The following is a 15400-nucleotide window of genomic DNA, read 5'->3' on the forward strand; positions in this document are numbered from 1 at the left end:
CCCCCCCCGCAGGTGGATGGAGGAATTGGAAAAAAAAAACAAGCCTTGTGGGTTGAGATAAGAACAGTTTAATAGAACAGAAAGGAAGAAACTAATAATGATAATAATAACAATAATAAAATGACAATAATAATAATAATAAAATAATTGGAATATACAAAACAAGTGACGCACAATGCAGTTGCTCACCACTCGCCGACTCGTGCCCAGTTTGTTCCTGAGCAGCGACCCCCCTCCCCTCTGGCCAACTCCCCCCCCAGTTTATATACTGGACACGGCATCACATGTTATGGACTACCCCTTTGGCCAGTTTGGATCAGCTGCCCTGGCTGTGTCCCCTCCCAACTTCTTGTGCCCCTCCAGCCTTCTTGCTGGCTGGGCATGAGAAGCTGAAAAATCCTTGACTTAGTCTAAACATTACTTAGCAACAACTGAAAACATCACTGTGTTATCAACATTCTTCTCATACTGAACCCAAAACAGCAATATACCAGCTACTAGGAAGAAAGTTAACTCTATCCCAGCTGAAACCGGGACAACCTCCCACTAACAGATGGCCCTGGAATCACTGAGGAAGAGATGCTCATGTTCGTAGGGCATAGGCCTTTTGGCCCCTTGTCTAGGATGAGGGCCCAGATTTCAGGCTGGGAAGGAGGCTGGCAGTGACTAGCATGTGGATGAATCCCACCTTAGGAATCAGTTGTGACACGATAAGGGACACACTCAAAGTCTGCAGGTCAGCATCCGTGTTCTCTCTGTCCTTGGGCCAGCCCTCCTGCCTCATCCACCATATGTCTCTGTGGGAAAGGAACCTTTAGGTTGGAGTCATCTTCATGCACACAGCTTGTGTTCATTCCACTGCTATCAAAGCACTTTAGACCACGGAGAAAATGAAACCATAGCCACCCGTAAGTTACTGGATCTCAAGACCTGTAGTCAAAAGGGTCCAAATCAAGACTATGCAAGCAACTTCCTGAGTCCTGAGCAACTGCAATTCGATCACTTGTTCAATGAACCTTTCGTATGTAATATTCAACCCACACCTCACACCCTCATATAAGTTAGCAAGATACTTGAGAGCAACAGGAAACTGCTATCTTCAGTCACCTTGCTGGGGAAACCGAGAAAGCTGGGGATTGAACTACAGCTCCCACAAGGCAGGATGGCTGCCTGTGCCTGAAGCAGCAGGTCCCCCCTGAAGCCAATAACACAAGCTCCCACACTGACCTCTGCAAATCAATAGCTTGCACCCTGCAAGTCCCTACATATGTCTCCAAGATTAAGGTCCTGCTTACTTCACCATACACTTGCATTACCTGCAGCCCCTGCCTCTCCAGACACTGAATCTCAGTTCAATGCCAGGAGCAGAAAGGGCAGGCTGCTCGGATAGGGAAGGGAAGCCAGGAAGCAAGAGTTGCAGTAAGGCAGCGGCTTCGCTGACAAGGGTGCAGTCCTACAGGACTCAAGGAAGGTGGGCAGAGCAGATCTGGTGACAGTAACCAGGGTGTCCAATAGTCCAGTGATCACCCAGCAAGTCCCACTCTCCAAGTGGTGAGGCAGGTCGAAGGCCAAGCCAGAAAGTCAAATAAGTGTGTCGGGATCATTGTCAGCATCAGAGAGGTACAAGATCAGGTGTACCTCCAGCTTAGGTCAGGCAGAGACTAAGGGTGAGAGCCTGAGCTTAAAAGCAGCTCCTCAGCCAAAGAGGGGCAGGCTCTTGCTGAGGTTCCCCAAGGACAGACAGCTGCATCATCTAAGTTGGCCCTGACCCCAGAGAGCCAAACCCCCGGGAGGAGGGGAATGTACTCAGGGCCCTGACAACTTACTCCACTCTGGTTTACTTTGTCTCCTGAGACTTTGCAGTAAAGTAAGGTAGAAATTCATTTGCCAAATTGTAAAGCAAAGATTCAGAGAACAAAAGGTCGAAGGACTGGGAAATAAAAGGGTTGCAAGCAAAATAAAGCAAATACTGTACTATTGTACTCTAGTGCGTACATTGAACAAGACACAGATTGAGAGCTCCCACATCCACCATCCTTGCAGGGCGAGCCAAACTGGAAGGGTGAGGGTCCAGGTTGGACATGGTAACTCTACCACCACTCTACCTCCAGGGGCTTTCCCAATTTCTGTATCCTCTATCTGATCTTCCACGGTTTCTCACTGTCTAGTGGAAGTGCAGTTTCCATGGCTTCCACTTGAGGCTCAGACCTCTGCTGTTCACTGTTCAGTATGCTCCCCGGGCGTTTCTCCTTCCCCACACGCCTTCTCTGCGGGGAGCCACTCTATTCCATTTTATCGGGCTCCACCCCCCACTCGCATGTAGCTGGTATGTTCCCTTAACGTGCCTGGAGATACACCATCCAACACACTGGGTACATGAGAAATATTAATTGCACGTGCAGTCTGTAAAGGTGCTGGTCTCATTGCACTCTCAGCTGTTGACAGAGACCTCTGAGGACCTTGCTGGATACATGATCAGACACTGAGCTAAAAAAGAGTCTCAGGAGGAGATCTGCTCTCTCCCTTCTGTTTTGGGGGTGCTGGGTCATAGCTCTGTGTTTATCAGCCTCAGCACTTGGTCCTGAGTCTCACCAGTCTGGGCCCCGAGTACTGAATTCAAGTCCAGTCTCTGCAAGCAGTGCCCTTACACAATTGCAAAGCAGCCTGTCCCATCTCCTCCATCATGTCACCTCCCGAGTTGGCCCTCCTTCCTCAGTCTGCCTTTGCTTCCCACCCCTCCTCTTGTCTGTTTTCCACATCAGTACTGCTGAAGCTTCTTCCTCCTCTTCTTCTCTGTTCCTCGCTGCACGCATGTGAGCATGGAAAAGTCAGTTTGCCTGCATTTCTGGAGTCAGTAGGCAAGACTGGAAAGTGTCCTGATCAACACTTGACACTTTGGACACAGTGTCTATGCTGAAGATGGTACATGACCTGTCTGGTCAGCACAGAGGACCTGGCATAACTTCAAACTGCTCAGCACAGGCAGAGGCTTCCTGGGAGAAAACTGTTGGCCTCTAAAAACGTCCTTGCTTGGTACGTGCAAAATGGGATCCTCAGAGGCTGGTCATTTAGGAATAGTTGATCCCGCACTACTGGGCAGAAGAAGAAACATCCGGGTCAGCTCTCCTTCCTGCACTGTAAGCTGCTCCTCCAAGGTGGGGAGTCTGGAGCGTATTCCTGATACACAGGCTGTTGGCTAAGTAGAGGCCAATTAATTTTTGCTGTAGCTGTAACGGGAAAAGTTCAGTGTGAGACAGGCACACAGCATGGCAAACCACAACTGCATCAGTTAAAGTTTAATAACTGACTGGCAAATGAAAGCAGGTCTTTCTAATGGAAACTGCTATGCAACCTTAACTTTATGCCTCTACCTGCTCCACTTACGATCTCTACACAGAATCTAGCACAACAGGACTAAATCTAGTCACGGCCCCTAGGCATTCCTGCAATATAGCTGCTAAACATATTAAAGCAAGGGTAATGTTGCAAAATTATTTACTCAGTTTGGAAAATCTAGAGAATGGGCTGGCCGCGGCTGTGATGTCGTGTCGACAGAAGCTAGGCTCCTATCAGGCACAGGCTCTGCTATTGGGCTATACTCGTGAAGTGGTCCAGATGAAACAAACCTGGCTTGAGCCATCAGGCTCTGTAGGCACACTCAGCCTGGTGGGTAACAGCTAATGTGCAAGTCCTGCCCCAGCAGGCAACCTGGATGCAAGGACCACCCGGGCAGTTCCCGTCGGCCTCTGCAAATACAGCCTCACAGGCTTTCACCCCACTGTCGAGTTGCCCCATGTGATTCTGTCTTCAGCTTCCTACAGCAAAACCTGTCTGCAACAGCTGAGGAGACACCCTCTCATGCCTGGGGAGCATACTTTAGAACTAGCCCTGACAGAGCCATAGCTGGAGCAATAAGGATCCAGGATCCTCACTAATAGTAGAAAGAGCATTCCCAGGTGCATAGTTTTGCTGCTGACAAGATCTCAGAGCAGAAAAAGGCTACTTCCAAGGACCTGTCCCAAGCCAGGGTTTCTGAAATAGGCAAAGACTATAACTTAAAGAGAGGAAAACTCAGAGTGGTCCATCTTAGGACTTAAGGGCAGAGCAAGACCACATACCTGTCTTTTTGATAAGCCTTGCACAAAGCCAGCAGTAACAGTGGCCTGTCTTGTGTACCGACCTCTGTGGTTCAGCAGAGTGCCTAGAAGCAGCCCCCAAGCTGGGTCTTCCTGATCTGAAAACCGCTTCTTTTCCCAGACTGACAAGCAAAGGCTTTCTTCCCAGCCACAAAGGCCTCCTGGCAGGACCTACAGTGGCTCAGCTCCCAGTTGCCCCCTGGGCATACACATAGCACAGGAGCACAGCTCCTGCATGGTGTTAGCAAAGGAATACTTTCTGAGAGCAGGTGATTGAAGGCTGTTGGGTTTGCTAAGGGCACACAGGCCATCTAAGACACCAACCAGCTGTTTCAGCATGCCAGCAGCTGAGGCAGGCACCTCTGCACCATCTCCCCTTGCCCTTTAGCCCCAGGCCCAACAGGTGAGGCAGAAACCACAGGCAATGCACAGGCGAAGCACCCTCAACCTCACCAGCCAGCAGGTCTATCAAGCAAAAAGCACGCCATACCCCAGGCCTTGTCACAGGGTAGAGTGCATCTGCACCTGGAGGAGCTCAACTTTTCCTGGCACCTCTCCTGACTCCTGCACCCACACCTTGGGCAGACAGATTTCCTGCAAAGAGCACTTTAAAATGGTCTTATGGCTCATTAGCAACAGCGCTGACTTGACAGAGCTAGCTCAGCCCCCTGTGACTATCAGTTCCCTGGGATCCTTTGCATGCCACCTTGCCTCCCTGGCTGCCTTTCCACGTAAGCTTAGAGTGAGCCTCAATGGACCACAGCTTATCCAGCCACACTGGCCTTTGCCAGGCAAGCAGCTCAAGCTAAGGCAGGACCCAGAATGAATTCGTGCATGCTCTGTGGGCAGTGTGGACGTCTGCTACTTGGTTCCCCTGGGACAGGGGGTGAAGACACAGTGCTGGGAGCTTCACCACCTAAAGCTGGTACTAGACATGGCCCCAGCAGCAAATGTTGCTGGTCCCCCAGCCCCACTGGCAGATCCCCGAGACCCCATGCCCTGCAGGAACAGGCTGCTCAGCAGACACAGAGCCGTGAGCATGGGGATGGCAAATTGCCAAGGTAGCAGGCTCTGCAGGCAAGCTGCTGGCAGTGATTACACGTCTCAGGTAACATGTTGAACTTATCCTGCTCCAGCCTGCTTGAGGAGCAGCAACGCACAGAGTAAGTATACAGAGGCCAGCCTGATGGGACCGGTCACAGGTACCATTTCAGTTGGAAGCTGGGTTAAGGCCTTCAACCCACTCGCCCCACAGATGAGAGTTCAGCTTGGAAGATGGCACTGTTAACCAATTTGTCTGCACCTGGCAAGTGTCTCTCATTTTCGTTTCTTTACTCCTGGACAAGATAGGAGCCTTTCACACATCACTTTGAGGATTGTTCTGTTTAGGAGAGCTAACACCTTCTTAGCTCCTGGCTTTGGATCCTGCTCTGGGAGAGTGATATTAGCCAAACACCAGATAATTTGCTGGGCACCTAGGGCACAGGGCTGGCTTCTATTGGCAGCATCGTGGTACTGTCTCATTTCCATTCTGGCACTGGGTGCTGCTGAAAGTTCTTGGTTTCTTTTGGCTTGTGTTTGTACAGCAGACCAAGACTAGGCATTCTGGGCAACATTCCCAAAGCAATGCCCATACTTGGGCTGCAAAGCTGTCTTCAGTTCCTATCTGGATAAGGTCTTCTAGGAGCATAAACATGTTCACTCCGTCTAGCTTCTCAGCTGCAGCATGGCTGTTCCCCATGCTGATCAGAGACATTGTTCAGGAAGCATAACTGGCAGAAAGAGAGAGAAAGGGGAGAAGAGAGCAAGAGAAGGACAGAAAGAGCAAAAGAAAGCCAAGAGAGTGTGAGATCTCCGGAGGGAAACTATCACCAGAAAGTCATCAGTTTCATGAAAAGAAAACTGGTCAGGGCAGTGCAGAGTCCTCAGCAGGCAAGATGGGATGCAGTTTGTAAGATGGCATGCCTGGCACATTGTCAGCCCCCAGATGCAAGGAAGGGGCAAGGGGGCAGGGGTATCACTGCATAATGCATCCTTTGGAGGTTACGAAGGAGGCTTTGCAAGGGAGTGATGCCAGAGGACAAGTATGCCCAAGCGCTAGAGTTGTGCACATTGCCTTCAGCTAACATAGCCCTATCTGGCCCATGAGCAGATGGTCTCTCCCAGGGGCGAGGCCTGATACCTCTTGCACTTTTAGCCTAGAAGAAGACCTCTCCAAGTGCACTGCTCTGCCCCAGAAGTTATGTGGGCATGGCACTCTGGATGCTTTCATTCAGATGACATGCATCATCTGCAGGTCACTATGTGAACGTATGTTTCATGGCTATCTTCCAGAAACAAAGAGGCTATAAGAAAAGGTGGTGTTCTTAGAGTGCAGGATGCAGGATTCAGAGCAAAATGGTCTATGCAACACAATCTGCAATACAGGTTGGTACATGAATAATGCTGATATGCCTTTCTTCAGCTGGGAATATGGTACTGGCTTATCACAAGATGCAGTGGCCCTAATTTCTACACCACCATCATCTAGTGTGGACTCAGTGTATAAGAAAAGTACTGCTAGTCCTGGGCCCTGCATTATGAAGAAGAGGGCTCTCTTCATTCAGTCACAGCATCACAGAATCACAGACTGGTAGAGGCTTGAAGGGACCTCTGGAGGTCCTCTTGTCCAACCCCCCTGCTCAAGCAGGGTCACCTGCAGCCAGTTGCCCAGGACCATGTCCAGATGGCTTTTGAATATCTCCACAGAGGGAGATTCAACAAACTCTCTGGGCAACATGTGCCAGTGCTCAATCTCCCTCACAGTGAAAACGTGTTTCCTGATGTTCTGACAGAGCCTTCTGTGTGTTTCAGTTTGTGCCCATTACCTCTGGTTCTGTCACTGGGCACCACCGAAAACAGCCTGGCTCCATCTTCTTTGTGCCCTCCCTTCAGGTATTTACCTAAACTGATGATATCCCCTGAGCCTTCTCTTCTCCAGGCTGAACAGTCCCAGCTCTCTCAGCCTTTCCTCATAGGACAAATGCTCAGGTAATTTTTCCATGTTTATATACTGTTATTTTGTCACCACTCAGTTTTCTCTTCTTCAGAATATACAGCTCCAGGTCCTTGAGGTGCTTTCTGTTGGTTATTTCCTTGTCTTCTTACCATTCTTGATGTCCTCTGCTCCCACCACAGCCCACCCACTATGCTGTGGTCACCGCACCTCAGGAAGAGAAGACTCATGTAGCACTTCTTTACAGACCGGACTCTGATCTGTGCATGCCATGACAGCTATGCCTTTTCTGTGCAGCATGTGGCTGGTCATGGGCAGTACGTGGCATGTTTGTTCCTGCACTTCTCAGTTTGCACCATCTCTGGCAGGTCAGGTCTTACTAAGGCTTTTGCAGCTGAGTTCTGCAGGTTTGAGGAGAGAACCTGGCATTTGTCCTGCTTGCCTGAGCTGCAGCTGGGGCCACAACCCCAACCAGCACAGTGTCTTCTGCAGATTAAATAAGCCTAATGGCTACTCCTTCATGCAAGTCTTTTAACAACTCTAGAAGAGTGCCAGATGCAGGACAGACCTCCAGGTAACACCCTGTATGTCTCACTGTAGTTTGACTAGTGATAACTAACTCTGAATAGGGTTTTCTGACTAGTTATGCTCTCACCTAATAGTATAATTCACACTATATTGTCTTTTCACAATTTCATCCCGAGATTCTTATGTGAGAGAGCATGAAATTAAGACATTTAAGACACATAACATCTGCTCCTTCTGTCCCTTTACCACGGGTCTTTTGGCCAGATACAGAAGGAAGTAGGATTGGTCTGACCAACTTTGCATGTGTCCAGGCACTTACTTACAAATTGTTCAGTTACTTGCTGTAGTGTTTTCCAGGAATCAAAGTAAGGCTGGCCAGGCAGCCTTATTGGCCAGAATTCACAGGCTACTCTCCTATGAAGACAGGCTGAGAGGGTTGGGGTTGTTCAGCCTGGAGAAGAGAAGACTCTGGGGAAACCTTATAGCAGCCTTCCAGTACCTGAAGGGGACCTACAGGAAAGCTGAGGGACTTTTTACAAAGGCATGTAGTGATAGGACAAGGGTTAATGGCTTTAAACTGAAAGAGGGTAGATTTAGAGTAGATGTAAGGAAGAAGTTCTTCATGGTGAGGGTGGTGAAACACTGGAACAGGTTGCCCAGAGAGGTTGTGGATGCCCAATCCCTGGAAGTGTTCAAGGCCAGGCTGGATGGGGCTTTGAGCAACCTGGTCTAGTGGAAGGTGTCCCTGCCCATGGCAGGGGAGTTGGAACTAGACGATCCTTAAGGTGCCTTCCAACCCAAACCATTCAAGGATTCTATGATTCTACTATCAAACATGTGCTTGCATTTGGCCCAAGCCCATGTGGCCCAGAAGCCCAAGGGACAGCCTTGCAGCTAGAAGCATGAAGGTGGGTTGGACGGCACAGATGTGAGCAGCATTGCTGGCATCTGGTGATGAGCTGGAGGAATGGAGCAGGGGTTGACAGGCCCCAGAGAGTGCCTTTGTACAAAAGGGATGTGCTCCCCCAGGTTTTACCTGCAGAGCATGGTACCTCAGGAGCATCAGCATCTGCTGCAGAGCATCTGGATGGAAAAAGAAGTGCGGGAAGCATTTGGAGTCATGCTCCTAACTGTGAAGTACCAGAAGCACTCAGCACCAGGAGAGCTGCTGTAGGGCCAAACCAGCTACTGGAGTGAGTCCAGCAGAGCTCTGCATGGGACTGCTCAAAGAAGAGCTGTGTTGCTGCGTGGGGTTGCAGCTTGGGGCAAACACGGAGGCTCCTACTGCCATCAGTCAGAAATCCTTGGAGTGCCTCCTCAGGCGGGATCACTGCAAGTGCCATGGGGCAGCGCCGTGTGGTCCTCATGTGCTGGCAGACTGGTGAGAGGAGGGAGTTTGCCTTTGTGTGTCACATCCAGCCCCGAGGTCCTTTGGCAATCCACAAACACTGCCCAGTCCCACAGGGTGAAACATGCTCAGTGCTTCCAAATGGCTGAAGTCTCCAAGCTAAGGTTCGTAAGGGAAATTGAGTAGGAGCAAATATTTAAATAAAATTATAAAGTAGCATCACCATTTATTTCAGAATGTCTTTTTCAGAAACCAGCACAGGCAGCAAATTCAGAGCAAGGAAGCTGATAGAGCCAATACAAACCAGCAGTTACAAAATGAAGGAAACTAAGGGGAAGTCAGAGATATCAATGAAGTATCAATGAAGTGAGCAGCACTCTTAAGGGAAACATGAAACTGTTTCATTACCCTGGGGCCAAACACAGTCCCAGTGGTGACAGAGACTAGTGGTAGACCAGTGTGGAAGAGGGACAAGACTATGGATCATAGATCTGTAATTAAGCAGTCTGATCTCTTTGGGACTTGGCCTGAGCACCATGCAGGATTAATTCTGGTCTGGGCTAGGGCAGCTCTTCTGGTGATTTTTAAAAAAGCCAGAGATGAGAAATCTTCATGCAACATGATAAGCTATTCTAAGATGCAATTAACTAGTAGATTAATTGCCCTTGCTATTAAAAATGTGTCTCATTTCTAATACGTGTTTGCCCAGCTTCAATTTCCAGCCACTGGATCTAGTTTTAACTCTAAGTGCCACTCAGAAGAACTGGCAATGCTGAATAAACTCTGCAGTCTGCCCCTCGGAAGGCTTGGTAAGGCACAGCTGAGGACCAGCAATAGATGTCAGCATGGCGACGGAGGGTGAGTTTAGCCCGCCTGCCCACAGTGCTTCGCAGAAGAGTGCTATCAACCCTTCCTGCCCTGTAAATCTGGAACCAAGAACTGGCAACTACAACTGCACATGAGGCTCCCAGGATCAACCATGGTGTGTCCAACCGCCGCCCCTCCGAAGTTCCCACTGGCAGGAATCCCTGGCAATCCATAACTCACTTATGGCTCTTCTCTGAACCCTCTCCAATTTCTCAATTTTTTTGAAATGTTGACCCCAGAGCAGGATGCCCCAGCAGCAGAGAATCCAAAGAATTGCAGTCACTGGGCACCTGCTCCAGGTTTCTGTGTGTAAACGTATGTTCTGCATAATGAAAACCAAGAACTCAATAAATATTTCTGCTCTGTATTTGAAACAACAATTGATAATATTTGGATTTTACGGTGGTAATGAAATACTTTCTATTCCATCAGTAATTAAGGAAGATGCTAGAGAGAAACTGTTGAAGTAACAAATTTTATAATCTGCAGGATGATAAATTACATCCAAGAGTATTTATTTGGCTAATGAGTCCACTGAACCATTGATTTTTTTCTTTATAACAAATCATGGCACATTGGGGAACTTAAGATAACTGGGGGTAAAAAAAAAATTCCAATGTCTTGCCAGTATTTAAATGTGCTCACATGGATATCCAAGAAACTACCACGCAGTTAGTTCAACATACATCCCAAGCAATCACCGACAAGCAGCCAAAGGATGTCCTGAGTAAATTAGTAAAAGCTAGAACCCAAATTAATGTCATTCAAATTAATGTCATTTGAAAGAGGGACTTTCAAATAATTTTATGTAACTTTTTTGTAAGCCTACAAGTTTTATAGAGCTAACTAGATAGATATGGCATGCTTAGACTCCTGTAAGTCATTTGACTTAGTTCTGCATGACATTCTAATAAGAAAAATTAGCTGTATGCTACAGTCAGTGTGATCAGTATTAACAGATTTGAAAGAACTGGGTAACTGAGAAGACTTATTCTATATAGCCATTTGACAGATGTATTTCTAGTTGTATTCTATTCACATATCAATGCTATATGTTATTAGCAATCAAGGAGAAAATAAAACAATTGCTAGTAAAATTACTGGGGTGGATAAAAATTAATTGTTGGGATGGTAAAAGTAACAGGTGGCACTTGCCCAAGACAACCTAATCTGGATTGCTTGAAACACCAGACTTACGAAAAACCTGGTTTGTTACATCTAACTATAAGGTGCAACATATAGGAAAGAAGAATTTGGGCTTCATTTTAAAATAGGTACAGCATCCTGGATAGTAATGAGTCTGAAAAAAGTTTAAAGGTTGCAACATATGCCATCTGAACACAAAACACACTGAATGGGAGGGCATTGCTGCCAAGGCCATCCTCCTCCTGGACTGTGTAAATAATCAAGTAATGTCAAATATGAATCTAAGGTTCCTGAGGCATTTGTGTAGATCTGACATCCACATGGCTAACAATAACTCTTACACAATCATAGCACAACCATATTTTGAATGTTGTGCACAGTTGTACTCCCTTCATCTCAAAGTGGTGCACTAGGATCAGTAAAGGGACAGGGAAAGCCAGTGCTCGTGGTTAAGGGTTGGGTGACAGCTTCCACAGAGGGAATGACACAGTTGAATAGAATTCCAGCCTGAGTAAGGAGAGAAATGACAGGGATCTATATAGTTCTGAATAATGGAGAGGGACAGACTATGGTTACCCACATACTCTTAGAATACAAGAGTTAAAGGGCATCAAATGAACCAAGAAGGTGGCAGCATAAAGACAAATGAAAGCAGGTGATCAACACAATGTACAATTAAGTTGTCCTTGCCACAAGGATACCAGAATGCTCAAACATACATGGGTCCAAAAAGTGACTGGTCAAATTTATGGAAAAGAAAAAAAGAAAATCTCTATACAACTGCTAAATACAAAGATGCCCTTTTGACTCAAAAGTACCTGAAACGCAGTTTACAGAACTTGGGGGTGGGGATGGACATCCAAGGGAAGGGCTTTTCTATACTTGTTTTGTTCTTGTACCCTTCTATAAGTACTACTGTGATTTACTAGTCCACCCATTATGGCATGTCATGCTTTTTGCTGAGGAACAGGAAAGATCAAGTAAGGGTTGGGCAGATATTCGAGGCTGGGAAGCCTACAGGGAGATACTGATGCAGTTGATCTTTCAGTTAAAGGAAGAGGATACTAGGAATAGGCAATGCTTTGACTGCACAGAGAGGGTCAGAGTAAGACCCAGTGGTTGCAGCTAGGATGGAAACTTCTGTCTAGGTATGGGATGAATTTTTTTTTTCCCTGAGCGCATCACTTGGGCAGCTGCACTAAGAACATGGCAGTGAACTCGCATTACTTCAGCTAGTCATGAGGGTGTCTCTTGCTGACTGCTCTGCCAAAAAACCCAGGTGGATGCTGAAGCAGGAACAACAGCATGCGCCCAAGAGACATTCCCAGTGAACCTGGGACACAGTAGCAATCAGCAGCTGCCTGTGCCTGTGGCGGTTGGTAAAAACACATCAGAACCACATGCCCCTGTGCTAATAATGTCACATGCTTGCTGTCCTCGGTTTGAGACCATAGCCCTCACACTCAGGACAGCTAAATTTTCCTGGCAAAACTCCTGTCCCAGAAAGTACATTCAATGCTGCATTAGAAATTTCCCCTTTAGAAATCTGAGAAAAAGTAGCACAGCTTGTTATATTGCCAAAATGTGCTCTGGAACATCAAACCTTTTAAATTCTGTTCTGTTCTTGTAAATGTTTTTAAAAATCAGTTGCTAATCAATTAGCATAACTGAGTTAAACTCAGAGCATTTGTTCTCAGCCTGCACTTAGCTTGAACTTTTCTGATTGTTTCAGTTCTGAAAAAAGGCTTGAGTGGCCAAAAGCTTTTCTGGTGGGTTTTGTTTGGTTTGGTTTGGTTTTCCCCCCCAGTTAAATCAGTCAATCTGTAAAAGATACTCCCCTTTTCCTACTAGCCTCACACTCCTTGAAAATGGTTACTCAGTGGTTTCGTTACACATAATGAAATCATACCCTTTTAATTTCAGTGGGAACATAGATGAAGATTTGTGCCCAGGGCTTGCTTGCCCCTCTCAGCCACCTGCCTGACCTCCGCGCTCCCACTTACGCTGGGATCCCCTGCCTGCAAACCTGGCAGCTCTGAAAGGAACCCTGGAAATTCACCTGCAGTCCTAGCACGGGTCCTTCATTGCAACAGGTGCCTGTCTACACCAGGACACTTTTGTCCAAAGAGGAATTGGCAGTGCCAGAAGTTGGCCTGCCCGTGTGTGCAGCAGCACTGCACGCTCCTGCGTTTGCAGAAAAAAAACACTGCAGGTTTACCTCTTTCAAGCCAAGCTGCCCTCATCACCCAAATGATGAAGGGCAGATTTCAGAACTAGCAAAAGTAATCAGCAAGACCTGAGGCATGGCTTTAAGTCTAACAGCTGCAAGAAACAATTCCAAAATAAAGCAAAGCATTAAATTCAATCCTTCCCTGTCCTTCGGGTGATATTATCTTAGTAGCTGAGTACACATTACTGAACATACATTATTGCAGGTATATGGACAGTGCTGGAAAGGAGGAGGACTGATAAACCAGCTCCACATGTGCTGCTCTGCAGAGTGCCTTCATACCAAAGATACCCATTCAGGCTAAGGCAATCCTGGACTGCACTGCCACCAAAAGGGACAGACTCTCCTTTTTCTGCTACTCCTCCAGTCACAGACATGATCTGGATAAAAGTGAACACTCTAACGTGGTGATTAGAATTGGGGAATAAGACTACAGGACCTGATCCCATAAACAGATCACCCTGAACAGACATGAGAGCTCAGCTAGCAGGAAGGTGGTGACTTCAGGCTGGGTTCCTGCACTGGTTCAGGGGAAATGCACTACTGATCCGTGGTAAGAGTGCAGGCCATTATCCAGGTATTTTAAAAGCTTTGACTCCCCTGCTCCCTTCATCCCTGTTTTGCAGATAGGCTCGACAAGTCATATCGAGCCAACACCTCACCTCTCTGCCCATGGATGTCATAAAGCACACTGTGAAACCTTTTTGAGATATACCATCTCTATACTGCAACAGTAGTACCTCCACACACAGGCTGCCAGAACTGGTTTCCTGATACCTTTTGTAAGCCTGCAACATGTAAACACATTCCTGTTGTATCCTATTAGCATTCATGCTGTGGTGCATCACTGGTGTGCGTGCATTAGGAATGGCACACTGAACCTCACATAGTTATTTCAAGCCTGCTACCCCAGAGCAGCATGCTCTAGCTGTGTAAGGTGGTGATAATTACGGTAGCAGAGCTACACCCTGTATCCCAACAGAGGCAGAAAAAGACAGAAGTGTTGGGCCTGTCAAACTGCTTAGCCTTCAGATCTGTGCATTCCAGTGTCCTGGTGCTGATGTTGACGTTAACAGAGGCCTTGAAACACCAGTCTACCAAGAGGAGCAACCTGCAGTGCTGCCCTAGTGTACCTGCTGCCAGCCAGCAGCAGTTCAGGTACTCCTTGAGTCAGAACAGGAATGGACTTAGCTTACTGCAAATCTTTAAATGGTGGGTAGTGCTTTGATTTCTTTACAACTGTGTCTTTAAATTGCAGGAACAAACGTTACCCTTTACCTTGTCTAGAGTGCAGTGCAGCCCCGGCAGCAGCGCGTGGACCTGTCTACCAGACTGTGCTCTGGTAGGTGCTGGCTGGGCTGTCATAGGGGCTGGCTGCTCTGTGCCCAGGGGACCGGCGTTCTCATGGCATGCTTCCTCCTCACCCCACTGAAGCCCTCAGTGCTGGCACAAGCACTGCTGTCCTGCCCCAAGCTGCAAAGCCAGGCAACCCTGGACATTGTACCTGCATGGGAAGTGTTTGTTTGGGAGGCCTCAGCCCCACACCCACCACACATTTCCCTATGCCTTCTGAGAGGCAGATGGCTGTGTAGGTCTGAGAGTGTACATGCCACTACGCATGGCATGTCACATGGATGAGCTCTGTCAGGATAGTCTTCAAGGCAAGGCAGAAGTTGTACTCTGGTAGGTATAGAGAAAGACTAGGGTTTATTCCAAACACCTTTGGGTACAAACTGTAAACAACATGACTAAAGACAGGATCCCAACAAATGCCCAGGGCCCCAGAGCTGCCTGGTTCAGGTTAGACTTTGTAGATTTGGGATAGGGAGACTGATACCGTACAACTAAAAGCGCGATCAATGCAGTGTATTTGCTCTTTGTCACACAAAATGCCCTAATGCCCATATCTTGCTTTTCTTAGTGAGTCTGGAGTTTGTCCTGATTAGTACGGGTAAACAGAATGCTCCAAAATACGTGCATGAGGCAGAGCACAAGGCTGGGACAAGGACACAGCGACAGGTTTGGCACAGAGGCTGACATGGCTGGCAGGAGGTGTGCGAGGGGAAGGGGTTAGCTGGGAAGGCATAGGCTGCACTGGCAGGGATGGAACATCTGCACAGAAAGGCACAGTAGGACTGGAACCGCAGCCC

At 47.7% G+C, this 15400-nt stretch overlaps 1 protein-coding gene across 1 annotated transcript in view; it reads right to left on the minus strand.

The window, feature by feature from the left end:
• Positions 1–5877, minus strand: part of GBX1 (gastrulation brain homeobox 1) — a 17121-nt gene extending 11244 nt beyond the window's left edge. Inside the window, exon 1 of the mRNA XM_010563665.1 lies at positions 5773–5877. Coding sequence (XP_010561967.1) covers positions 5773–5877 — 105 coding nt within the window. The remainder of the gene's footprint in view (positions 1–5772) is intronic.
• Positions 5878–15400: the final 9523 nt, after the last annotated feature.

Source organism: Haliaeetus leucocephalus, unplaced genomic scaffold (genome assembly GCF_000737465.1).
Source record: "Haliaeetus leucocephalus isolate CR32 unplaced genomic scaffold, Haliaeetus_leucocephalus-4.0 Scaffold0, whole genome shotgun sequence".
Lineage (NCBI taxonomy): Eukaryota > Metazoa > Chordata > Aves > Accipitriformes > Accipitridae > Haliaeetus > Haliaeetus leucocephalus.